Source organism: Taudactylus pleione, unplaced genomic scaffold (genome assembly GCF_031769625.1).
Source record: "Taudactylus pleione unplaced genomic scaffold, aTauple2 ptg000066l, whole genome shotgun sequence".
Lineage (NCBI taxonomy): Eukaryota > Metazoa > Chordata > Amphibia > Anura > Myobatrachidae > Taudactylus > Taudactylus pleione.
The window spans coordinates 17,097,459-17,125,395 of record NW_028284468.1 but is presented as its reverse complement, the minus strand read 5'-3'; the positions used below and the strand labels follow the sequence as shown (position 1 = coordinate 17,125,395).

Here is a 27,937-nt window from a genome sequence, read left to right as displayed (position 1 = left end):
AAGTAACACACGTATAAATAACAAAAAAGAATAATAATGAAAGTAAAAAAGGGGAAATTAATTTTTAGGAGAAGAGATGAGGATGAACAAACTATGGTTCATGTACAGACATGTTAATAATATGAATCATAAGAGAACCCAAGAGCACAAGTTTCAGTACAATCCACCAGAAAAACAAAACAGTGAACCGAACACCACTAGTCATTATAATGATTACTGTACCCTAGGGAGGCTGGGCGGAGGCCTTAATGAGGAATAATACTCAAATCCATTTAACCAACAGGGAAGAAGTGGAATATATAATCCCAATATCTCCATGTCATAGCTCTGCTGGAATAAATTGTACAATCTTAGAGAGGGTTGGGGAGTCAGACTTCTTCCAATTTTGGGCAATAACTGATCTGGTTGTTATAAGAATGTGACCTGTTACATATCTACAATGTGTCTGTAATACGGCAGGATAATAGTGAAGAAGAGCCATTTCTGGTAGTAATAGAAGCAAGATCCCTGTAACCTTGGAGATGACACTACATGTCCAAAAAACATGGATGAGTCCCTACCTCGCCACAATTTCTCCAACATAACTGGGAAACCTCAGGCCAAAATTTATGTAAGCATGAAAAGGTGAGATATATTTGTTGTGTATGTTTAACAAGCATTTCTGAGCACTTTGACATTTGGAAAATATAACAATTATCTTACGCCACTTCTCATCTGATAAGGAAATACGCAGATCCTCTTCCCACTCAATTTGAACTAATAAGGCACGTAGTGAGTCCCAATTCTTCCCAGATGGACAAGGAGAGGTCTGGGATCAATTTAGAGATGGCTTAGAGAGACAATTGGGCTGACGGTTATACCATCTCACCAGAGATTCTAATCATAGTATCCCAGGCATGCAAAGAATCCAGAGTGATTTTCTATATGGTAGATGCTAATGGCCTATAATCAGAATCTAGCCAAAGGAGATCCGTTAATGGTAAAGGATATAGACCATTCAGCTGTTTCCCAGGGTTTAGGGGAGGTGAGATTAAACCAGTCTGATAGCTTGGTCAGCATGCTGGCAAATTGATATAACTCAGATGTGAGGTTCTCTGCAAGGAAGTAGAGAAAAGAAAGCTGATTCCTTTGTGGGGGCACTCTTATTTAATAATTTTTTTAAAGACTTTTTGCATCATAATGTTTAAAACATAACTTTTTATAAGTTGTTAAGAGCAGCAAAGTACCTTAAAAAAATAATATAGATAATTCATGGAGATAAATATAAAGATCATCTTTTTTTCATCCTGTTTGAGCCATATAAGTCATCTGTGGCTCAACTGAAAAAAACAAACATATATACTTTAAAGAAAGCGTATATATTGAATTATAAAGATGTATAATTGGACACGCAATGGTGTGTAGTACAATAAGGGTGAAAATAATCAATAATCTAATACATTGGGCACAATACAATTAATCCTTGATCATTGTTCATTAGATAAATTCATTCAGGAGGTTGAACATCTTTGAGACGGATATATTTACGGTCAATCAATAAAAGATTGTAGATTACTTAAGCAATGGCATCATCTCACAGACTGCGTGTGAAAAATTCTAATCCACAAGAGTGTGTTTGGTTCACCAACCCACAATGGGCACAGATATAACCACAAATAATGATTTCACATCAGTGTGTTGTATCTCACTAGTCCACATACAGTATATGCATATCATAATAGGTATATGTGACCAAATAGTCTCACAATACTACTCTTTAAACTTTAATAATGTATGAATAGGTAATTTGACGAAAACACCCTACAAGAAAGAAGTTTCCTATAGCATAATTATGTGCAATATCCTCAAATGTTATGCATATCCTAAATGTCTGCAAAAAGATAGCATAGTCCTGTTCTAAGTGACTGATGATTTCTGCTTTCCGATCATTTGTCTCTCAGACAGTGCCAGATTAAGGTTTGTGGGGGTCCTGGGGCAACTAAATTGTGGTGGCCTCCACCAAGCCACATGGAGCCTACCCCCCTCCCCCGCCACACGTAGCAAGAGAAGGAGGGTCCGGCATATAGGGCGGCCAGGCAGCGGACTGCCCCATGTGTGGGGACCGCCTGATATGTCGGCTGTCGGATCTGCCGTTGCAGCGCAAGGTGCCTAGCACCATGTATGGGCACCTTAACACACGCATATACAGTATACACACACATACATACACCCTAACACATTTACATACACAGTATACACACACTAGCACATATATTATACACATTAACATACATACACACTAACACATACACAGTATACACACACTAACACATACTGTAAATACACAATAACATAGTGTGTGTGTGTATATATATATATATATATATATACACACACACACACTAACACATACTGTATATACAACACCACATACACATATATACACAATCACTAACACATACTGTATATACAATAACACACAGTGGCGCACGCATGGGGGTTTCTGAGTACCCAGAAACCCCCCCTAATGGACCAAAAATTTTTTTAGAGATGGAGACAGAACTGTATTAGTCTCTGCACTAGCTGTGGGTGCAACGGAGCTGCCACGGACCCACAGACAGAGAGCTCTGGTTGGCAGAGCTCTCTGCAAAGGATACAGGTGTAGCAGACAGGTGGCAGTGCTGTGTATCATAGTCCCTGCTGTGCGGTACGTGTGTCTCCCAGTGTTTTCCCATCATGCAGTGCCTGTGGCACCCTCCCCCTTTTAGTTTGGCCCTGCTCTCAGACAGTGGATGATGGATGAGAGAATCAGAGAGGTGTTTCAGGACAGGAAAGATAGAAAAGAGAGACACCTCTGCTGTCTGTATAAGAAGTTAACACCTAGAGTTCCCTGTTGCTCAGAATTGCAGGGTAGCTCAGGGGAAAAGATGAGAGGGTGTCTGAATACCTGAGTGTTCAATAGAAGTGCCCAATTGTGCAGTCTTGTCTGCAGCCGATTCTGACACGTTTCACCCGTATCGGGCTTGCTCACAGATTAAACGTGATATAACACCAAGTTAGGAGCTGCGAGACCTCCCTTGAGCTTAGACCGAAACATACGGGCTCGAGAAAGTCTAGGGCATTTCGCTTTCCAGGTGGAGGAGATGGCATAAAATTGGTTGATAAATAAGGGACTGCTCTAAAAAGATATAGATTTTTGGGGAGAAGCATCATCTTTACAGCAGCCAATCTGCCTAACCATGACATTTTGTAATTAAACCAGGATTTAGTTAAGTGAAATGTTTTATTAGAATAGAATAATTGCAATATATAATATTATGAAGATCAGCAGGGATCCTTACACCTAACAATAAATTGTCTGCAAATTGGCAGTTTTTTTGATGGCTACGGCCCACTTCACCACCAAACATTTGTGAATGATTTCTGATTGCTTCAGCTAGGGGTTCTATAGATAATGCAAATATTAATGGGGAAAGTGGGCAACAATGTCTGGTGCCATTGGAGATGGCAAATTTAGTGGACAAGAAACAGTTACTAAAAACTCTAGCAGAAGGATTCTTATATAGTGCCAGAACTGCCTGAAGAAAAAAAACCTTCTAATCCAAACCTTTCAAGGACCCTAGACATGTACCTCCAATGCAATCTGTCAAATGCTTTTTCAGCATCAAGTGAGAGAATAAGCATTGGAGTGGACAATTTGTCATTGTGTGTCAATAAATTAAAAACTCTTCTCGTATTATCATGGGCTTGTCTGCCTAAAACCCAGATCTTGGTTTATTAAGCCAGTTGGGAGGATATTGAGCCTATTATTAAGATATTTGCTAAAATACTAGCTATCAGAGTTTAAAAGGGCGATAGGCCGATAAGTCTGAGGGTTAATTGGATCGTTCCCTTCTTTGTTTTTTAAAGATTTATAGGCACAATAATTTTTTTTGCAGAAATTTCTAATATTTTTGAACATCCAAAAATAAATCAGTTAGATTAGGTTCTTGACTGGGTGCAATGCTGAGACCTTTTTTCAACAGTTGGATTTCATCCTTCGTTAGTGTCTTTTGTAGTTAAATTATTCTTTTTTTTCTCTTCCTCTTTTCTCTTTTGATCTCTAATGGTGAGTACACACTGGGCGATATTACTGAGCGACTGCACGATTACGACATCGTAATCGTGCAATCGCTCAGTAATCGTGCACAAATCGTGCACTTTTATGTCGGAAACGACCAGCGATGCGCACTCCCGCTGGTCGTTTCCAACATTGTCCATCGCCTGAACATGCAGCACAATCTGACGACCTCGTCAGGTTGCTGCATGTTGGGGAATGGGGGAGAGAGCCCGACGCTGAACGATATCGTTAATGATATCATTCAGCGGCTGTGCTCAATGTCATGAACGACATTGAGCACAGCCTGCCGGGGACACACTACACGATATCGCTCAGGGAGCATATCGTGTAGTGTGTATGCACCTTTAATCTTTTTGGAATTTGGGTTCTTATGGGTCCAAATGTTTTTTTGTGAAGAAAGTGTTTTAGTCTTTAGTCTCCGGATAAGAATCCTTACATTTTTCTAATGGAGATTTTCTTCTGGGTTGAAGCCATATTGGTAGATCCCTATCTATTTCTCCTATGGTTATCCAGAGGTTTGTACCTAGGAGTAGTTACTCGATCCTGCATAGGATGACTGGTGATATTTTAATAATGAGAGGCTTTGGTTTAGTTTTTCTATATGTTTTTACCCTATCCTTCTCATAATCTTCCAGATCCCTTGCTGTTACGGAGTTCATCTTTATCTCTAAATTCTGTTGTGTCTTTAAGGTTGAATAATTCCTCCTTAACAAATTTTTCTGTCATTTGGATAACCTTATTTTGCCTATATTCAATTTGTAATTTCATTAATGTAAATTAACTTGAATCCAATGTCACATTCCATTTTTTAGTTAATTCAGGATTATAATTAATTGATAGATTCTTGATAATTCAGAGTTCTCTTTATATAATATCCCTGTTGATGTAATAACCCATCTCACCAATTGCGCATTCCATCCATAGACGAGGAAAACCTAATTTAACCCAAATGAATGCAATGTGGAAATTAATACTGCTTTAAAAGAAGGAAGGGTTGGAAAGTCAAACTTTGGGCCGTATTCAATTAGGTGTGAAAAGTCGCGTTTGGCGAAAAGCGTTCACAGGTGCAAACTTTTTGCACTTAAGTGCGAATTGTGCTATCCAATTCCCAAAGTTTTCAATGAGCGAAAACTCCATAGACAGAAACCGGCAAAAAGTTTTCACCATCTCAGACCAGGTGAAAAAATTAGCAAAATCCCTATTTTTGGCTAAAAATGTGGGGACTTGGTTCAGAACCCTTTGGACACCCACCCTAATGACTAATTAGGCAAAAATAATTTTTAAATTACCTTAATTCCCACCAATAATGACATGTCATTTTTGGGGTGAAAATGTAAAAAAAAAGTGTTGAAAAATGGGTTTAAAGTACTGGGTCAGGTATTTTAGGGGTCTGTATAGTGGAACAGATGTTTTTAGGATTGCAAGTGGCTGCAGCAGCTGTATTTTTAAAAATTTTTGAAAGTGCACTTTATAGACACAAAAATATACTAGTACCCATTTTAATGCACCCCCAATTTAACTGCAGCAATTATTTTCTCCCAAAAATATTGCTTTTTATCATTTTTCAACACTTATGCAAATATGTATATAACAGCCATTTGACACAATTTAAGAACCCAAAATACTTTTATTAGGGCTATTAATACATGTCTATATTGATTTCCTATGTCAGTTAGGCTTTTTATGGGGTACAGACTGGTTTCCCCAAAATGTGCTGTACTTTTAGCTAGTTTCACCATGCGCAATTATCGCACATGTGTTTTCATGCATTTTGTAATTGGATAGAGCAAAAAACGGGAGAGCGCAGTGTGCAAAAAACGCAAAAAGATCATACCAACACCTTCAATAAGTTTTCGTTTTATTGCGGCTAATTGAATACCACCCTATGGGGTCTATTCAGCAATAGTGACGATGTTGCCCACAATATTATCGGACAACATCGTCACAAATAATTATCAATTGCCAAATTTTTTGTAAGCTATTCAGCAAGGTTTTCAGTAGGGACAGCGATTGCGATAACACGCTATCCCTGCGATATTACAGAAGGGATTGTTTTTGGTTTCCGAAAACAATCCCTTCTGTTTGTTCTTGTGCGCATGCTCAGTCATGCGCTCGGGAACAGTCTACGTCCTGGCTTCCCGGTGACCGCAGAGGGGTAAGTACAGCTCCAGTCTGTCCAAATAGATTGACATGTGTATACAGGCTTTATACTAGCATGTATACATGTATATTTATGTGCTTTTATATTTACGATATATATATATACATTTTAAATATAATAGCACGTAAATATACATTTATACAGGCTAGTATAAAGCCTGTATACATATGTCAATCACTTTCGGCAGGTTTAATAGGCTCTAATTGGTCTTACCTGCCGCTGATCACCAGGGAGCAGGCACGAAGACTGGGCGGGCTTACAAGATGCTGCAGGGACTTATGCGAAATATTCCCTCTGACCCGGCAGTTTTCAGGAAATTTAAGGCATTTTTTTCATATAACGCCATTCTGAAATGGCGTTATATAAAGTAATGATTTATTGAGCGATTTAAAAATGTTTGCTATGCTACAGTGCGGTACTCAGCGAGATGGGAATTAGTGGATTAGATAATTGCATTATCTTCTCCATTATCCCATTGCTGAATCATAGTTTCCATATTTTTTATGTAAAAAAATCAATGCTGAATAGACCCCTACTGTATGTCTTGAAAAGTTCTTGGAGAGAACGAAACGCGTTTATAATTGAGTGTCTACCTGCTGCGTTAATTATATTACTATGGATCAATACCACCTAACATACCTGCAAACTGTGTCCTGACATTGTGCATATTGCTGGGATTTCCTAACTATCTAATGCTGCTAGGTGAGATCTATATCAGCACATTCCGCTACTCACTCAAGACAACAGCAAAACAAGAGACGCAGAGCTGGGACCTCCGTGTGCACCAGAAGTTCAGTGTGTGCTTGGAAGCCGTCACCTGATGTGAGTCTTCCTGGATAGAGCCACTGACTAGTAGGACTGGGCAACGGCCACAGTAATTCAGCAATTCCCTGATTAGAGGAGTCGCTTGGTAACCACAGAGTCTGAAACGGTCGGCACCAGCATCCACATTTCATTACAACAGCCAGAGAGTAAAGGACATTAAATGAACAGAGCCGTTTTGTTAGGTTAAACTGACCCATTCGAAATATATATTGGGACAATTTTTGCTGCAAAAGTTTTATCTATCTTAACAATACCTACCAAACAATTACAGATGTGTTTACAAATATTTTGTATATGTTAGCTACTCAGTATATGTTTTATGGTAAAGAAAAGCCTTGTATGTGTTTTATATAAAAAAACAGACAAACTTTATTTAATACCACTACAGTATATTCTTCTATACTGAACACCACTCGGCGCAGTCAGTTTTTTCTTTTTCTATTTTTTTAACTGGTTATCCAGATTAGCAACTTGTGTTTCATGATAGAAGAAAATAGTGGAGTTATTGAAATAAAATCTTTTAATGTGTATATTAAATCTTTTTTATACATCTTATATTTATAGCACCGGGATTAGAAGCATCCAGTGAGCAATCATTGGTTTGATTTCTATATACAGTATTTCCTATGCATCTATCCCCCCGTATTCTGAGTTGTATGCACTGTATTTGACTGCACCACTCCTCGCCGTGAGAACAGCTGTTATCACTAGTAACAACACTTACACCAACGCCATACTTGGTAAGAAGATGAGACTATAAATGGAGTGCCCAATCCATATATACTGTGTAAAATAGGTTACACTATGGTTACAAGCCCATGGGATGCTTCTCTTGTTGTTACCCAGTAATGCCCATTAAGCTATCGGTGAGAAGCACGTAGCTGCTCTAAGTTCCTTAAGTCACCTGCACTGCATATGTAAAATCAAGATCCAACTATCTGAAAATCCAAACCAAAAGTTATGGGTGGGCAGCCAATGCAAAAGGTCAGTACACAAAAACTGTAGTCAGAGAATCACTCCCAGTGACTCAACATTTTAGCATAACCTATGACAGGCAATGATAGGATGTCAGGTTTATCTTTATATACTATACCTGCCTTAGTGCCTGGACATAGTACACTATGTAACTGTGAATTACTCCCAGCACCACAACATTAGTGTGGTCAGATGAAAACACAGACACTTTCCAATATAAAAGCTGCTTTACCAGCCAAAATAAATATTATCTTAAGGTGGGCGCACCCACTAGCCACAGCCACAGGGCCTGCTGCATCCTGCTGTATTTTCCAGGTTGACGCCATCCGTCTTGCTGCCCTGGCTGAAATCCGCAGTGGAAGATGTGACGAGGAGGGCCAAGTCACTCACAATCAAGAGTTTGCGGCTTGCGATCTTTCCAATCACACTTGCCCTCATTTGTCATTTAATATTGGGGTACAAAATTAAATTGTCAGTTGTCTACAGCGATGACTCGGGTGAGGAGAAACCTTTGGAAATATTTTGTGGTAATGCATGTTTAACTATCAACACAGGGAACATGTGAATGTTAATAAGCAAATAAAAAAGGGTGATAGTGTAAGTAGATGTGCAAAATTCCCTCATGGTTATACGCACGTATAAACATTTTACTTCTCTAACCTTGAAATTCAGTTTGCTTATTGAAAATTGGAGACTTTGTTCTTAAGATCTGTAAAACAAAGACAGATAGATGTCAACAAGTTAATTTTGTATTTTTTTGTATTTTTTTCAATTGTGCTATGAAAGTATGCATTTGGCTTTATATGTTTAGCTATGTGTTCTATATGGATTATTATTTTGTATAAAAGCGTAAACTTGCACCCAAATCCAAATAATCCCCTCAGAGATTTTTCAATATAAATTTAGTCAAGTTCTATTACCCATTGCCATGGTTTACTAATTATATTTGCAAACCCTACCCTATTCCTGACAGGCTGGAATTACTTTTAGGTGATTCATCTAAAGTTTGACTTTAGCAGCCATTTTATGACCATATGGTTGACAATTACTTAATGATTCAGATCAGATTGTAATCTTGGAAGATTATTGTTTCTGGTTTATCAGTTTGCTCCAGGTTATTTAAAGTTTATATGCCGCAGTTTAGGGGATCAATTCAATTAGATGCAAGTTTGAAAAAACAAACTTACATCACAAATCTTACATACATTGCGGCAATGTGCACAACCAGGACATGCGAGAGTCCATTAGAAATCCCAATTTGTGGCACTCGCAGCAAGGTCATGTGACACTTTTATAAAATGTGACCTGGCAGAAGTGCATGAAAAGTGGGGAAATCATCCTGGACCCAAAAGTGACAACCTGAGATAGCAGGACAGTATACAAGGCTGTTAGTGGCCATATGGAAAGTATTGGATGTACTTAAAGTGTCCTATGGCTAATTTTATTTTCTTTATAGTGAATTAAAGTCTTCACAGTATTTTTGTGGATAGAGAAATGTCTGTCTAGTAATATTTCAGTGTTTCTATGCAAGTTTTAAAAAGTTAGAATAAACACTTTTACTTCACATCTGCAATTCTAAACCCCCTTTCCTACCCTTGAGCATTTAGAGAAATGCACCTGAAAACTATTTATACTATTTAATCCCTTCAAAAGGAACAATTATTCATTGGGAGGGGTTTACCAGAGGTTCTACACTGTCCCCTGAAATATTAGCTTAAAGTAAAGATTTTTCCCTACTTTGTCACCTGCTCAGAATGGTGCATAGAAAAACAATGAATTTGTTCGGCAATGCTATTTTGGAATCGAGTTGCAAATGCAATTCTCGCTGCAAATTCACTGTGAAAACGGCTTGCAGGACCCAACTTGTTCCAAATTGAATTGACCCCTATGAATGCAATTTATACAACAAGCAGATGTACACAGATAACCTGCATTTACTTGCAACAAAATCTGTAGTAGACTAAGATCAGTTTTCTAGAAAATTTTACTCACGGCTACTGCATGTGTAATATAGTTTTCATATTTTAATTGCTGATGTTGCTTGTTGCATTTTTAACTAGTTCCCAATATCTGCTTAGTTACTGCAAAGTTTTGCACTTGATGTACCAATAACTTGTTTTAGTACATTAATTCCTTCTGGTTATAGATCTCCATTCACATATTTTTTCTGTAGGATCTAACATTGTTAATGTGGCTTGAGCAAATAGTCTTATACTTTTGTCTGACTTTCCCTAACCATTCTCAGTTCTACTAAACTCTATGGACACACTTGCGGAATTCCCTTCAGGTTCATCCTTCTCTTTTTCTTTGATTCGCCATTTTCAAAGAAGTATTTGTCATCTGGAGATCCCATGGAATCTGATGAGTCCTCAGCATCTTGGCCACTAGTCTTTGAGCCAGGTGACATTATGATGTGTAGATTTCTTGGTAAGCTCTACAAGTGAAACGTTTACGAGAAAAGGCAATATGAATTAGAATGAGCACACATATAGGGATCCTTGTTTGGGGTTAAATGGAAACTACACCTGTATACTTATGTTTCTGTGGCTGTATTTTAAATTACATGAATTTTTAAGATATATGCATCTCGAAATTTAGAGTATACATACATCCGGCACAAAGATGCTGCCGTCATCATTATCATCAGCTCAGACACTTGCGCTAGGCCTATGGGACATGCACAGACACACCTCTTTATCTTAAAGATATATGTAAGTCACAATTGGAAACATTTTTAAGGGGAGTAGCTGTCTTCATCTCACTACTGTACTGATCTTACACATGAAAGCTCCTGAGCTGCTTCTCTGAGTGCAAGTGAATATGAGTATACTACTAAAAATGTTGGTGCAGTGTCACAAATCTTAGCGGAGTCTTATATTTATGTGGCACAAATTAACTTATAGTCATCTACACAATACAACCTCAACACAATAGCCCTCTGCATGATAGTGGGAGATAGATAGATAGATAGATAGATATCTGAATACATTATTATTATTATTTGTTTGTTTGTTTATATAGGGCCACCTCTTCAGCAACAATGACTATGATGCCCACAATATTATCGGGCAACATCGTCACAAATAATTATCAATTGTCAATTTTTTTGTAAGCTATTCAGCAAGATTTTCAGTAGGGACAGCGATTGCGGTAACACGCTATCCCTGCGATATTACAGAAGGGATTGTTTTTGGTTTCCGAAAACAATCCCTTCTGTTTGTTCCTCTGCGCATGCTCAGTCATGCTCTCGGGAACAGTCTACGTCCTGGCTTCCCGGTGACCGCAGAGGGGTAAGTACACTCCAGTCTGTCCAAATAGATTGACATGTGTATACAGGCTTTATACTAGCCTGTATACATGTATATTTATGTGCTTTTATATTTAAAATGTATATATACATTTTAAATGAACTTATAGTCATCTACACAATACAACCTCAACACAATAGCCCTCTGCATGATAGTGGGAGATAGATAGATAGATAGATAGATAGATAGATAGATAGATAGATAGATATCTGAATACATTATTATTATTATTTGTTTGATTGTTTATATAGGGCCACCTATTATGTATCATAGAGACCTATTTGTCATTCAACAGTCCCGAACCCAAACTAGAATACATTTTAGTCAGCAGCCAATTAACCTACCAGTATGGTTTCTGGAGTGTGGGAGGAAATTGGAGTTCCCAGTGAAAGTCACACATACACGGATGAAATATATAAACTTCACACAGATGGGGCACTGGTCGGGAATCAAATTCATGACAGAAACGTGAGGTTGAGATGCTAGCCACTGTGATGCTAGCCACTATGCTAAGTTCTGCTTCAATAATGTTGTGAAAAATATATGGTTAACATCAAAGAAGTAATTTATACAACTTGCTATTTTTATCATTCTAAAATCTTAATAAAACAGGATTCTATTTATATTGGAATGCTTACAACAAATAAATTAGTTACAATTGGTCTGTTCAAGGTGTTGAATATCTAAATATGATATATATTAAATACTTTGAGGAATTTCTTTGTTTGTGATTGGATTACTTTGTTAAGAACCTCATTTAGCCAAAAGGCTAGATCGTTACTAAAGTCTGATGTGGAACTGCAAGACCATGTATCCTTTGCATAAGTTCTTTTAGAAATGTCTGAACATGGCCTCCTTTTATTTTTGAGATTTATAGATTTTTTGTCTTTTAAAATACATACAAATAAATAGATTGTGTATGGAATTTACATCTGTAGTCTATCTGTAGCCTATTTTCTTTGTAAAAGAAATGCACCTGGTCCAAAAATACACCATCCTTTGACATTCTTCTTAGTTTGCACTCCAGATTCACAATCCTCGCCTCTTTTCTGACCATCTCAATTCTAAGTTCATCATTTTTCTCCTCCAGCTCTCGAATCTGCTTTCTATACTTGTCTTTGTCTATCAGGCACTGAGAGCACTGTGTCTGAGCTTCATCACGGGCACGATATGCCTGTTACAAAGACAAAAAGAGCAAAAGACATGCTGTTACACAAATGATCTCCAGGTATCTCCAGCTAAACAAGGAGTCAGCCACAAAAGTGCAATTAAGCAACTATGTCAATCTGCGGCCCTGGGTCCCGATAGATTCACAGCCCTCTCCCTATGCCCCTCCTCCCTATGCTTTGATTGCTATATAATTCCCTTTGAGATGTCACCACCAAGGTTAACATCATTGTAATTCCCAAGCCGGACCGTGATCCAATAGCTATGAGTAATTACAGGCAAATTTCACTTTAAATGTTGACATTAAACTATTCGCCAAAATATTAGCCAACCACTTAGCACCCATTTTACCATCATTAATTCACCAAGAGCAGGTAGGCTTCATCAATAATAGACAGGCTGCTTACAACACTAGACGCCTTATTAACCTTATCCATCTTGCACAAAATAAATCACTACTGAACCTGACGGTGGCTCTTGATGCTGAAAAGGCATTCAACAGAGTTGTGTGGTTGTTTATGTAGCAAACACTTGAGGACCATTTTGCAGGGGCCTCCAATCACTATATAATAACCCTTCAGCCTCTGTGTTAGTAAATGGCCTCCGGATCACATTAACAAGGGAATACCACGGCCGGATTTAGAAGATGTAATTTAAAATAGTGGGTAGTTTGATTTGGATCAACGCATTTCATCCCTCCTTTAGGGAATTTTTTAAGATTAACAAGTAAAGGTGTGGTACCCCGAATAAATTTATAATGGATGTTAACGTGTTGGATTATCACAGGTCCAATGTTACTGTTCCGGTGTTGGCAGGAATGCAATCTCGCTACGACACGCTGTCCTCGGCAGCACTGTGGCTTCTTCCCTTCCTTACACCAAAGCAGAGAGGCAAGGAAAACTTACACCTTTCCCATACACAGACAAAATGGCAAACAGACTGAATACAAAAGGATTCTTTTATATTTATTTCTAGGGACCCCCAATAGATGGCAAACACTTCTAAAATCACATCAAATACAGGGTTCACTAATGCCTACTTAACAGTTCTAAATCGTTTCTACTTAGTTGCAATTATCTGCTTGTCTGTTCAAAATGAAATCTACTTATCAGTTTGCAAGGATATCTACATAGCGGTTCACATTCATATTGACTTGGCAGTTCACGATCATATATACTTAGCAGTTCACAATCATATCTACTTAGCAGTTCACAATCACATATACTTAGCAGTTCACAATCATATATACTTAGCAGTTCACAATTAAAGTCACATAGATTCCTATACCCTCTCAATATGGTTTGGTTCAATGGTAGTTCTCATTAAATAGATTCATGTTCCTTTATCCGGCTGTCAAAGTCCAGGACACAATCTAATGTAATGGAATTAATAAAGTAGCTTCACTAGTTCCAATCCAGGTTGTTTGGGGAGCGTTGTGTGCACAGATGGGGCCCTTACTTGGATGTATGCATACAATTAGATCTGTATTTAAATGGTACTGTTGCAGCAGTTATACGTATTAGGCACAATGTCAATCACATAAAGCAAGGCTGGTGAACTCATATAAGACATGGGTTTATCTCACCAAATCAGTGAAACTTTCAGGCATCGGCTTTCCCTCCTGTTCAAGGCAATCTGGGATGACTGAAGCTTTCCTTTCCACTGGGATATTGGGTCACTGGGGCTGCTGTTTCTGGAAGATTCTCTGCAGGGCACTCTGCTTCTGGATCACTGGAGCTGATGTTTCTGTGGGTCTTCTGCACGGCACTCTGCTTTTGGATCCCTGGAGCTGCTATATCTATTAGGTTTTCTGCGTCCAGGCTGCTGTGTCTCCCTGCTGCTCAGTCCCCTCCTTCTTCTTCCTCCTCACCCTTCTCTGGGGTCTCCAGCCCCAACCCCTGCTATTTTCCTTTGTGTAAATTTTGTGGGTTACCCGTGACTTCGCCCACTTTTGCAGGTCACCCATGGCTTCACCCCCTTCCTGGCCTTATGACCACAAGGCAGTCTGGGGAATGTAGTTTTACCTGCAGAGGCACTGTTCCTGGGCATCACTGGCTGTGCTGTCTGGCATGAAAAAAGAGTTACCTCACAGCTGCGGGATACCACATGCTTCCCCTCCAAAAGATGCATGTCCTCATGCACCCAAGTACCAAAAGTCTTTTCATAGACATAGGGGCATATCCAATTAGCTGCGGGGTTTACCCCGCGGCTAATTATCGTGCAGGTTAGGATTCAATTAGCGGGGACTCCACGCGCGGGTGTGCGTGAGTCCCCGCTGTCAGGCTTTACCTCGCACCTCATGTAGGTGCGAGGTAAAATCTGCGTGAGGCCGCCCTATTTGGCCTCGCGCGAGCATGAATAACACACTGATTCTGCAGTTCTCGCGGAATCAGTGTGTTCTCGCATGGAAGTCCTGTTTTTGGACGCGGGGAAAAAGCTATTTCACTGAATAGCTTAACCCCGCGCCGCAGGACTTTCACCCCTCAATTACTCACGGGAGAAGTCCCGCGGGTAATTGGATATGCCCCATAGTCCATCATCAGTCCGACACAAAAAAAACTAATTTTAAACTTGCATAACTAATAACAGTCAACATGTATTTGTATTTTGGTATTGTCCTACTGCCTACTGCCCATATCTGGCTGGAGGAACACCTCTAGAGCTCCTTTCTGACTGTCTAACAGCTACACCGGATTCGCGGATATGGGCAACCTCCACTGGCTTAACAACTGGTATATGATTTTCTGTTAAAACGGGCATTGGGGATTCTAGGCTTGTGACAAAGGCTGTCCCTGGGGCCAACACATGGATACTAACAGGTCCAAAGGGTTGTCAGGGAGGGTTGGTTGAGGAGCCCCAACCTCTCTGCTTTGGGCACGCCACTTTCCCTTTCAGAGTTTTGTCTGCCAGTTGACGTACAAAGCTTCAGTTGATCCCAGTGGACCACACTTGGTCGACTGATGTCTTCTCTCTCAATTTTGTAAACAGCGATATCAGGCCTTGGCACATCCTTTATCAGATAGGGTGTCAATTCCCATTTGCTGTCCAATTTACTGTGGCGATGATTCTTCCTCTTCCACACTTTGTCTCCAATATTCAAAGGTACAGCTTTGGCATTCGCATTGTAATTATCTCTTGACGTTGATGCACCACTTCCATTCGTTGTTCTACGATCTCTTGTGCTGCCCGTATTCTGCACTGGTGCTCCCACACCCAGTCTGTTTGAGGTGCAATCACCTCCACCTGTAGAGGGTTCAGCTCAAGATCTACAGGCAATTTGCTGTGTCTTCCAAACAACAATAGGGTGTGAACCCTGTAGAGCAATGTTCTTTGTTGTTATACAGATAAGTCATTCCAACAATAGTGGAGCAATAACAGAGAGTGAGGTGTGCCTATCAACCAAGGAAAACAATGCTTCAAAACTGGCAGCTGCTATCAAGTAGGATCTGCTACCTGCTACAATATGGAAAAGCAAAAGGAAGTATGTAGGAGCGCTTGTTTGTGAAGATAAACAATAGAGTAAGTATAACAAATATTTATTACCAATGATTAAATTATGAAAATGACAACAATAACAATAAAATAAAAAATGAGCACAACTCTGTGCAGTATTCAGACCGTCCTTAATTTTGCCCTATTGGAGCCAATCTGCTGGTTAAAAATTTGTGCGTTTCATGTGGGAACACTGTTCCTAAAAATGGATACAATCCTGGTGTGTACAGGAATGGATACAGTGTAACTTATTAGGTTACAGTGTGATATTACCAGCAGTGGTGGAGTGACTGCTGCGGGGAGCCGCTTGATGGATAGGAATAAATAGTCCTATGAACACCAGGAGCAAGTGATGTGGAGGAAAAGGGTAAACCACTTGATGGCAGATATGTGACTTGCAAATATATAAATAGTTACCAGTGGTGTTACAAATGTCCACAGCCCCGAGTGGAGAGGTGCTATGATAGAGTCTCTGGAAGGAGATACAGCTCTACCGCTCGTCAGCGGGAGCGTGGGTGCAGGTTCTTTAGCAGGAGCGTGGATGCTGGCAGGCTGGAGACTGTGTTGCTCTATGCTCCGTAGCTGGCAGGATGCGTCACCTGTGCTGTGGCTTAAACAGCCCCAGCGGCTCACGCGCAGACTCCCGGCAAGGGGCAGAAGGCCCGTGGAAAACGGCTAGTCAGTGACCCCAGCATCTCACGGCGAGTATCCGGCACAAGGGGAAAAGGACCCGAGCAGCACTCAAAGGAAGATGACCGGTCTGGTATGACACAACGGAAGTTCCTTGGATATTTTAGACCAAAAACGTCAAGGAACTTCCGTTGTTTCATACCAGACCGGTCATAACGGCCGTGTCAATCAATAAAACATTGACAGCATTACTGCCCTACTAAATCAACAAAGCGGCTCTGTTTAAAACAAATACTGTTACATCCCGGCATTGCATACAGAAGGCACTAATACCTCTTTTCCACCAAAAACCCAGGTCCGACCTGGGTTTTTGGACATGGTTCCAACCCTGGTCAGACCCATTTACACTGCACCTTTGATCTGGGTTACTCCCAGGTCAGCCCTGTTCACACTGAACTCAGGTCTGCCCTGCTAAACCTGTGAGGTCATAAAAAGTGGGAGGTGAATGCTCCACAACCACCAATCCACTCATTTTAGGCATGATCCAGGTCAGATAACCTGGGTTGCACCGTTTACACTGCACCATTACCTGGGTCCATCCTGGGTCCAACCCTGGTAACTACCTGGGTTGGATTGCAGGGTCACTTGACCCAGGTTATTTTTCAGGGACCCTTTTACACTGAGCTGCGACCTGGGTAGACCCAGCAAAAACCCAGGTTTTTGCTCTGGTGTAAAAGGGGTATAAGACTGCTTGAGCGCGGCACACGAGTGAGACAAAAGATCATGCAGATTAATCAACAAGACACTGACAGCATTATTGCTCTGTTAAAGTGTGAAAATACTGGGAGAACAAGACAGTGAGAATGACTACAAGATAAATGGTAGACTTAACTGAGGAAATAGAAACCAAAGAGCAAAGACAAATTGCTGCAGAAATAATTTATTGCCATATATCTGTAGTTAGAACAATTCACTTATTATGCATGTTTATTGAAAATTGCAACAAATGTTTCTTCATCTAAATTGTTACATAAATAAGTAATACTGTGTTCATGTCTGTATCCACTGTGGATAAGATTCTTATATGAGCAAATAGCTCTAATACAATTTAGAGCTGGTTTAACCTGTACCTAATGATAATCACAATACTCGTTCTCCTATTTCAGTAATAGGAATTAAGAACTTGGTGCCTATGAATGTACAACATGTAGTCTTGGGATACAGATTTCTCACAAGATCTAACAGCTTCAACCTAATGTGGATAATTATTTAGAAATAGATCTAGCTAAATAGTATTTATATCTGCTAGCTTTATTAGTATGTAATGACAACTATAATAATTGCTTTCCAATTTACATAGAGCAGGAATTATTCATTAACTATTATTTTTGGCATAGAAATAATAAATTGCCGGTTTATATACAGTAGCCTTGCATGGATAAACACACACGTACAAGATGGATAACACATATATATATATATATATATATATATATACACACACATATATATATATAGATATATATAGAATCAATAACAGCACGCGACTGTTTTTAATATATTTTTAATTCTTGTCACATTAATAAATTTTCGTGTCTATCACTCTGTACTTTTGTGTAATAAAATATCTTTTTATTTATATTTCGCTTTGGAAGGTCCTATTTTAGGGCATATGGAAAAATGGGGTATAAAATACTAGATTTGAGCAATAGCTAGCATTTGATGTAATATATTGACTGATAATTGTAAGAGGCAACATATAGCCTCTTTCCTTGTATATTTATCAGCCAGAGCAAAAAAATAATATATGTTTTTTAAAGTATACCTAATAAAATTGATATATTTTATGTGTTAAAAAAGGGGGTTTTGAGTGCACCCTTAATTAAATTGATTCCCTTTTCTTTTTCTCATATAAGTATTCATAAGACACATATAGCAGCATTGGTGTTAAAGTGCTAATGCATTGCAGTCTATCTAGTGTATACCAAGAAACAAAAGTGCAAGCATATGGACAGAAAGAACCACAACTAATTAAGTATAAAGTGCTAAGTGCAAAAAATTAATAATTCCAAAATTAACAATAGTGAATATTAATACAGTGCAATGTATTTACTATGTATATATAAACTGCATAAGATGCAGATATACAAATATACACATCAGATCAAACAGCATTCAAATAATATGCAGATAACACAGCAAGTATTGTGTTAATCAGAAACAATATATACAGCAGCAATTGATATTTAACATGCTGATGCATTACTGTCCGTCTGTTATGTGCAGAAAGACACACTGTGTAACCACATTAACAAAATAGACATAAATGTTATTGGATCCAAAATGCTAGGTGCCAATTATTCATAAGACAATTAAGAAATTAGGGATGACAAGTGTATATCACTTCTGTATGTCAAACATTGTCACCTAATAAATTCTTTCTTATCATATAAGTACATTATAATGCAGTATTTTATGCTATTAATAAATGTGATTCAATGCAGCAGAAATATAATGAAAAAATAATCACAAGTATCCACCATCAATAATAACATAAGTAGTTGCATGAAAAAATGCAATAACACCACGGATGACACTGCAGAGGCACTGTTCCTGGGCATCACTGGCTGTGCTGTCTGGCATGAAGAAAGAGTGTTGCCTCGCAGCTGCAGGGTACCACAAATTCAATATCACTGAATTAGCAAAACTCTTACACCAGGTCACTATGTTTAAGCACCTCTAAGATTTTACATGATAGAAGGTACCATATTGAAGTTAGGAACAACATTTTACCTTTAGAACACGGACATATGGATATGGTACAAATGTGATATTAGACAATAGCTAACGATAGGGATTTAACAGTCAGATCTGAGCTATTGAACTGGTTGATAGTCAGCCATATAATAAACTGTAATGGAATCACTATTTAAAGTGGTCCTAGAAATGTGGTGAAACTCACCCAACTACCCCCCAAGGCATTTTTTAAATAAAGGGACAGTGCGAGCGCCTCAAAATAGGTGTGGCCTCAATAGAAAAGGGTGTGATCACAAAAGAAATGGGCGTGGTCACAAAAGAAAGGGGCGTGGTCACACAATAGTATCCCCAATTCAAATTACGCCACACAGTAGCACAATCTTTTTCACATTACACCGCACATAATGCCCCTGATTCACATTGCACCTCATTTGTAGTGCCCCCAGTAGTAGTGTCCCCAGTGGTAATGCCCCCATTAGTAGTGCCCCCAGTAGTAATGTCCCCAGTAGTAGTTCCCCCAGTAGTAGTGCACCTTACACAAAAAAAAACACACAATACTTACCTTAAGCCTCGCTCCTGTGTTCACTGCCGTCCGGTTCGACTGCTCCTCGGAACTATGGGAGAGACGTCATGACGTCTTTTCCTATAACCACTGCTGGAGCCGGAAGGCAGAGCTCAGGAGTGAGCTCCAGCCTCCGGCTGCCATTGTGGGGAAGGAGCCAGGCGCCCGCTGGTAACAAAATCTCAATGTGTGCCCGGCACATCTCCAGCTCGGCGCCTCAACTGGCCGAGTAAAGTGGGTACATCTCATGATGTAGTACTGCAATAATAGCAATCAGAAATTTTCTTATTAGTTCAATTATATTTAATTCTAGGGTTATATCTTAGTGGCATCACAAATAATGTACCCTCTTTGCGATAGCACTTTTGTTTTTAATGGGATTTAATTAGTTTAACCAGTGACTTCATGTGTGTTTGACCTTATTTACTGTATATACCAGCTGCCACTGTCCAGTCCATAGAGATTTTTCACTTAATAATCTACAGTGGAGCATTTGGATATTCATATACTGAACTACTGTAAGATCAACATTAGGTGGTAGATTTACTAAAGCTTCTAACAATGAAACCAATCATATTCTAGCTATCATTTCTCTATTGCATTCCAGAAAACATAGAGCATGATCTATAGAATCTGATTGATTGCTATGGGGAACACCACCACTTTTCATTTATAGAAGCTTTAGAAATTCTAACCCTAAATGCTGTGCTGATTCATATCTTTGTGATAATGTGTTGCTATACTGGCTGATCGGTCAGTTTGCTGACAATCTGAAAAGATCAGCCAGAGTAACAGCTAAACAGAAAAAAAGCTCTTATTAACCACTTGCCTGGCACGGTCGTATCAGATACGACCGCACCAGGCTGGGCTTTCCCTGACATGGTCGTATCTGATACGACCAGTCAGAAATGCCCACTAGGCGGCTGTGGGAAGCTAATCTTCCAGCAGCCGCCTACATCAGAGGGACCTTCTGGTCCCTCTGTAAGCATGGCTGCCTTGTCAGCGTGTCCCGATCACTGCTGGCCACAGTGATCGGGCACCATCGGCAACCCCCTCCTGGCGCACTGCCATTGAAGCAGCAGCCACGGCTCATGTAGCCGCAGCTGTTGCTGTGACCCGATCACTGTGGCCAGCAGTGATCGGGCAGCTGGCCCAGCAGCCACGGCTCTGGTAGCCGCCGCTGCTGCTCTGTACCCGGGCTGCCAGCGGGACATGCTCCCGCTGCGGCTCCGGCACTACAGTGATCACTAGGTGATCACTGTGTAATGGAGGAGCAGCAGCAGCGGCTCTGGTAGCCGCCGCTGCTGCTCTGTACCCGGGCCGCCAGAGGGAGACCCTCCCACTGCGGCTCCGGCACTACAGTGACCACTAAGTGATCACTGTGTGGTGGAGGAGCAGCAGCAGTGGCTCTGGTAGCCGCCGCTGCTGCTCTGTACCCGGGCCGCCAGCGGGAGACCCTCCCGCTGCGGCTCCGGCACTACAGTGATCACTAGGTGATCACTGTGTGGTGGAGGAGCAGCAGCAGCGGCTCTGGTAGCTGCCGCTGCTGCTATGTATCCAGGCAACCAGCGGGACACGCTCCCGCTGTGGCTCCGGAACTACAATGTACAGGAAGCAGCAGCCACAACTCTGGCTGCTGCTTCTATGTACCCAGGCATCCCCCCGCACACTCCCACACCGGCCTCAGCTCCTCCTCCTCGTCCCCCATGAAGTGTGTGTATATATATGCGTATATGTATATATATATGTATGTGTGTATATATATATATATGCATATATATCTAGATATATATGTGTGTATATATGTCTATATATATATGTGTATATATATATGTGTGTGTATGTATATATATATATATATATATATATATATAATATATAGCAGAGCATCTGATTAGGGATGGCAACCGACCATCGATGGTTTGTAAACCATCGATGGTCTGACTGAAAACAAGTGGTTTGCCATTGCTGGTGGCCATCAAAGTTACACCATCGATGACAACCCTCAATCGATGTTTAGGAAACATCGGCAGATGTGGTCTACACACATCTCCTCGACCAATCGCTAAACAATTGATGGTTTCTAACGATGGTTGAACCATTGATGGTACAGTTGTCAATGGCCATCACTACAATATAACATAAAAGTCGCTATTTTTATGGTATACTGTGTTTTAAAAAAATTTTTTTGCAAATAAAATAGTGATGGATAAGTTTAAAATTATGTTCTTGACCTAAATCAATCATAAAAGAAACCGACAATTTTGGAGCGGTTTTTGGAAAAAGAATTCGTCAGTTAAGTGGTTAAATTATGTTTACCAATACAAGGAGTACATATATTTTGTTCTTATATATTGGTTAAGGCAAGAAGTTGAAGGCAATGAGTACACTTTAAAATGTGATCATTTTACATAATATAATAATTGGAGGATACTGTTAGCTACTATAACCATGGTTTTATACCCTGTTGTGTAAGCACAATTTGAAAGTGTTGTGACATATTTTACAGGGTTAAATTCATTAATTTTGTTTAGAAAGCTGTTAGAGTAATAAAGTACCTGATCTCGTTCCTTTTCTACTTCCTCTAACTGTACCATAACTGTATTCATGCGGTGTTTGTACATCTCACAGTCCTTTGCCAGAGTACAGCACTTTAGCTCCAGGTCTTCTTTCTCTTCCAAGTACTATAAAACAATGAAAAGTCCAGTGGAAATTATACAAATGTTATGCAAATATGATGGGAACAATAAATTATCAATTTATATGATATGAATTATGGATATTAGAAAAAAATAATAAAAATAAATATAATGATCTGTAATTTAGCCCCCTGCTTGCCTAGTGGTTGGAGTCAGTGGCATCAGTAGGGGGGTCCAGGCCACACTGGGTGACACCATCCGAGGGGGTGACAACAAAATAGCAAAGCTGCTCTGTTATTTTGGTGTCACTCCCTAGAATGGTGTCACCAAGTGGCGAGCAGCAGTGATGGGTGACGTGCGCATGTGTGCATCATCCACTGTGCCAGGATGAGTACTGGGACCTGTCATACATCAGGGGGTGTGGCTTTGTTGTCACAAAGTCACTTACCTTTCGTGAATAACAACCCCGGTGATGCTACTGGTTGGTGTAGGTACAATTATTACAGAATCTACCTTTAGAGTGCACTAGGGTCAAGTACACCTAGTTCAGTCTCTGTTGCCATGGGGTCCTTATTGGCAATTCAGCAGGAACCCTTGCACATTTGAGTTTCAAGAAGGGTAGCGGTATAGAGTTACCAGATGTTGAAATAATAATTGTTGATTATTTTTTAGGCTCCACAATATAGGGTGGGAAAATAAAGCACAGTGCATACAACATAACAACATAATATTTATAAAGATGCTCAACTGAGTATACAGTCAGGTGTATAAATATTGGGACATTGACAGAATTTTCTTATTTTGGCCACTATTCACCACCACAATGGCTTTGAAATGAAACAAACAAGATGTGCTTTAACTTTCAGATTTAATTTGAGGGTAATTACATCCAAATCAGGTGAACAGTGTAGGAATTACAACGGTTTCTATATGTGAATCCCACTTTTTAAGGGGTCCAAAGTAATGGGACAAACTAAACAATTCTAAATCTAACTTTCACTTTTTAATACTTTATTGCAAATCCTTTGCAGGCAATTACAGCCTGAAGTCTGAAACGCATAGACATCACCAGACGCTGGGTTTCATCCCTGGCGATGCTCTGCCAGGCCTCTAGTGCAAATGTCTTCAGTTCCTGCTTGTTCTTGGGGCATTTTCCCTTCAGTTTTGTCTTCATCAAGTGAAATGCATGCTCAATCGGATTCAGGTCAGGGGATTAACTTGGCCATTGCATAACATTCCACTTTTTAGCCTTAAAAATTTGGGATGTGCAGGCTCGGATAGGTTCGAGTTTGCTTTAAAAAACTCTTTGGTTGCTTTTGCAGTATGCTTCGGGTCGTTGTCCATCTGCACTGTGAAGCACCGTCCAATGAGTTCTGAAGCATTTGACTGAATATGAGCATATAATATTGCCCGAAACACTTTAGTATTCATTCTGCTGCTTTTCTCAGCAGTCACGTCATCAATAAATACAAGGGAACCAGTTCCATTGGCAGCCATACATGCCCACGCCATGACACTACCACCACCATGCTTCACTGATGAGGTGGTATGTTTTGGATCATGAGCAGTTCCTTTCCTTCTCCATACTCTTCTCTTCCCATCACTCTGGTACAAGTTGATGTTTGTCTCATCTGTCCATAGGATGTTGTTACAGAACTGTAATGGCTTTTTTAGATGTTGTTTGGCAAACTCTAATCTGGTCTTCCTGTTTTTGTGGCTTACCAATGGTTTACATCTTGTGGTGAACACTCTATATTCACTCTTGTGAAGTCTTCTCTTGATTATTGACTTTGACACATATACACCTACCTTCTGAAGAGTGTTCTTGATTTGGCCAACTGTTGTGAAGAGGTTTTTCTTCACCAGGGAAATAATTCTTCTGTCATCCACCACAGTTGTTTTCCGTGGTCTTCTGGGTCTTTTGGTGTTGCTGAGCTCTCCGGCGCGTTCTTTCTTTTTAAGAATGTTCCAAACAGTTGATTTGGCCACACCTAATGTTTTTGCTATCTCTCTGATGGGTTTGTTTTGATTTTTCAGCCTAATGATGGCTTGCTTCACTGATAGTGACAGCTCTTTGGATCTCATATTGAGAGTCGATAGCAACTGATTCCAAATGCAAATGTCACACCTAGAATCAACTCCAGACCTTTTACCTGCTTAATTGATAATGAAATAATGAGGGAATAGCCCACACCTGTCCATGAAATAGCTTTTGAGTTGATAGTCCCATTACTTTTGGCGCCTTAAAAAGTGGGAGGCACATATAGAAACCATTGTAATTCCTACACCGTTCACCTGATTTGGATGTAATTACCCTCAAATTAAATCTGAAAGTCAGCAGTTAGAGCACATCTTGTTTGTTTCATTTCAAAGCCATTGTGGTGGTGAATAGAGGCTAAAATATGACAATTCTGTCAATGTCCCAATATTTATGCACCTGACTGCATTTTATCTGAAGATGGAAATGTTTGTGTCCGTCACATAGCATAGTACAATATATCAATATGTTATTTTATGACAGCAACAAAGGGGCCCAACAAGCAAAACACAAAACAAGTAAAGGCATTACAGAAGATGTAGGAGTAGACGGAAGGAGATAGGGCCCTGCTGCTCATGAACATTTACAATCTAATATTGGATGCCAGTCCATCTTTGTCTTTGAGGAAAATTAATAACTTCAATATTTTACACTTCACTTGTGACACTACCCAAGATCTCTGAGTTTGCTCAGGCTATTCTATTACTAGTTAGTCTTATCAACTCTCTTAGTTTTGAGCATCAGGATAAAAGGATATTGCTGCCAATATTTTTTGCAAAGCTCAATGTTATTCCATCTATCTAATTTGTAATTGACTTGGATGTCCATCCATGCTCATATGTTTTTATTATAGAATCCTGTTGAATGAATAAATCAGTTATATAATTTAGCAAAAAAAGAGTCTGTTCGAGCAGACCAGGGGGTAAATTTACTAAGATGGGAGTTCTATTTAAGAAGTGATGTTGCCCATAGCAACCAATCAGATTCTACTTCTCATTTATCTAGCACCTTCTAGAAGATAATACCTGGAACCTGATTGGATGCTATGGGCAACATCACTTCTTAATAGAACTCCCATCTTAGTAAATTTACCCCAAGGTCTCCTTTCTCTCCCTTGCAGATCTCGTTTTCTAGGTTCTATTACATTGCTGTGTCAGGCATCCTTCATCTGGCATTTTGCTCAGAATCTGTTTGGAGGGGAGGAGGTGGTCCTGGAGGTTCCTCTTTCGTTTAATACTTCTTATCCTGAGTTGCGCATGCTCTGATAATATTGGACAGCTGCATGGTGTCTTTAATGTTAGTCATTTATTTCATAATGTCATTTGTACATTTTATGAACAATTAAAAGTTGAGTTTAGTCTCCCTAACTCCACCATTTTTAGGTATCTTCATCTCATGTCCAATTTGGTGGCCTCTCTCTTCCGGTCTTCCTCTCCCCTCTTAAAACTATGCTTCTTAAATCTATTTCCTGCCTATACTGTGACATGAACTCTAGATATTTGCCAGTCTAGGTGTTCGTAGGCCCCAGATATCTCTCATCGAGCTTCCCTCACCTGAATCTTCCTACACTCTGCTTCCTTTCCACTCTCTTTCTTCCTTGCTTTTTATTGTATTTTATTTTATATAAAGTCCTTAATAAATACAGGTAAAAAGGTGTACAAGTTAAACATGCAAAGCCATAAGTGGTACTTGGTAAGTATTAACAGGTCCCTAGAGAAACAAATCTGTCTTATAAGTTAACAGACACTACTGAGTTGGTAATGCAAAGGTCCAGAACCGCTGGGCTAATGGTTCATCTTTGGGCTAGTGGATTGTCCCTTACCTTGTCCCTCAAGTCTTCAGCTTGCCGTATCTCTTCTTGAAGATTAAATATTCTGTTAACCAACTCGTGGCGGTCTTCCAGGGCTTCCTTACGATCGTGTTCAAGAATATCAACTATGGCTTTGTCTGAATCAGGTAAACTGCGACCTCCACCCTACAGAGATAAAAAAGAAAACAGAGCTAATGTAAAAATATAGAGAAAAAATTCTAATGTTATTTATTCAATTATATTGTATTCTGTGTTTACTATAATAATTACACATTATTATTATTATTATTATTATTATTATTATTATTATTATTATTATTATTTATGAGGCGCCACAAATTCCTTAGGGACGTTCAGAACAAAAATACATAACCATGTACACAGAATGATATAAAACATATTCACAAAAGTGTAGGCATACAGTAATTATAGCATATACCTCACCAATTGGAAGAGATAGTGGACCATAAGGGGTATATTTACTAAAGGTTTAGGGCCTGATTCTGAGTTGTACTCTGCTGGTACCACTTAAGCATCTTTTGCCGTAGTCTCATATGCAGCTATATGCTAATGTTCCCCTGGTGTACAAGCATGTGTTTGACTGTGGAAGGATTAGCACGCCCACACTGTAATACCACTTGGTTCATCTTTAGATGCCACCATCGGTCGTACTACTGAAACTTGCACCAGCCCTATGGCAATTGCAGATTTCCCGTCTGAGTATGGCCTCCGCTGTAAGCGATTAAGCATGTAGATACAGTATTTTGCTGCTCGTGGAATGGGTAATACGTTTTATTGTTTTCTGAAGATCAGGACTTTAACTGGAGAAGAGGACCAACCTGTGCAAGGGACAAGGTAAGTAGGTAGCGTGAGTGGGGATGAGTGAGTAAATGCGTGAGTGCGTACATAAAAAAAGACTACAATATTCGGTGTGTGTGTAATGTAGTTCTACGAGTGCCAAAGGCAGACATGCTGGTACCTGTAGTCACACTGTGAAAAACAATATTATTACTACCATTACCCCTGCTCCCACTGGCCAGGGGTGCAGGGAAGAGCACCGGGTCATCAGCCATGGCTTGGGGTATACTTGGGAGGAAGGACCCCTTTATAGGGGGTCCCCACTTTCCAAAAATTCCCCTAGTTTGGGGGGTTAATGCTTGGCTGAGGGACCCCTGATGTGGCATTATCCCCCCCTACACTGTTCATTGAAATACAGGGGTACTCTACGCATTTTTTTCTGGTATTTCTTCAACCAGGACTGGCTCAGAATCCCAGTGCTGGTTCATTGAAATATTGGGGACCCCCATGCCATTTTTCCCCCATACTTTCTTTTACAATATACACACACAGAAGCCTGCACAGATCTAACTGATCTGTGCAGGCTTCGTGTTCAGGAGTGTTTGTCAGTGGTAACACACAGGAAACACGGGGGAGAAAACACAATCTCATACACCATCGAAAAAACATGATCCAG

At 39.8% G+C, this 27,937-nt stretch overlaps 1 protein-coding gene across 2 annotated transcripts in view; it reads right to left on the bottom strand.

Moving 5' to 3' along the window:
• The window catches only part of CARD11 (caspase recruitment domain family member 11), a 210,774-nt gene that overhangs the window by 85,669 nt on the left and 97,168 nt on the right, over positions 1-27,937 (bottom strand). For both annotated transcript variants that reach the window (XM_088466877.1, XM_088466879.1), the window contains exons 6-10: positions 26,476-26,628; positions 22,535-22,660; positions 12,345-12,542; positions 10,330-10,494; positions 8,721-8,769 (exon numbers count right to left, since the gene is read on the bottom strand). In XM_088466877.1, coding sequence (XP_088323003.1) covers positions 8,721-8,769; positions 10,330-10,494; positions 12,345-12,542; positions 22,535-22,660; positions 26,476-26,628 — 691 coding nt within the window. The remainder of the gene's footprint in view (positions 1-8,720; positions 8,770-10,329; positions 10,495-12,344; positions 12,543-22,534; positions 22,661-26,475; positions 26,629-27,937) is intronic.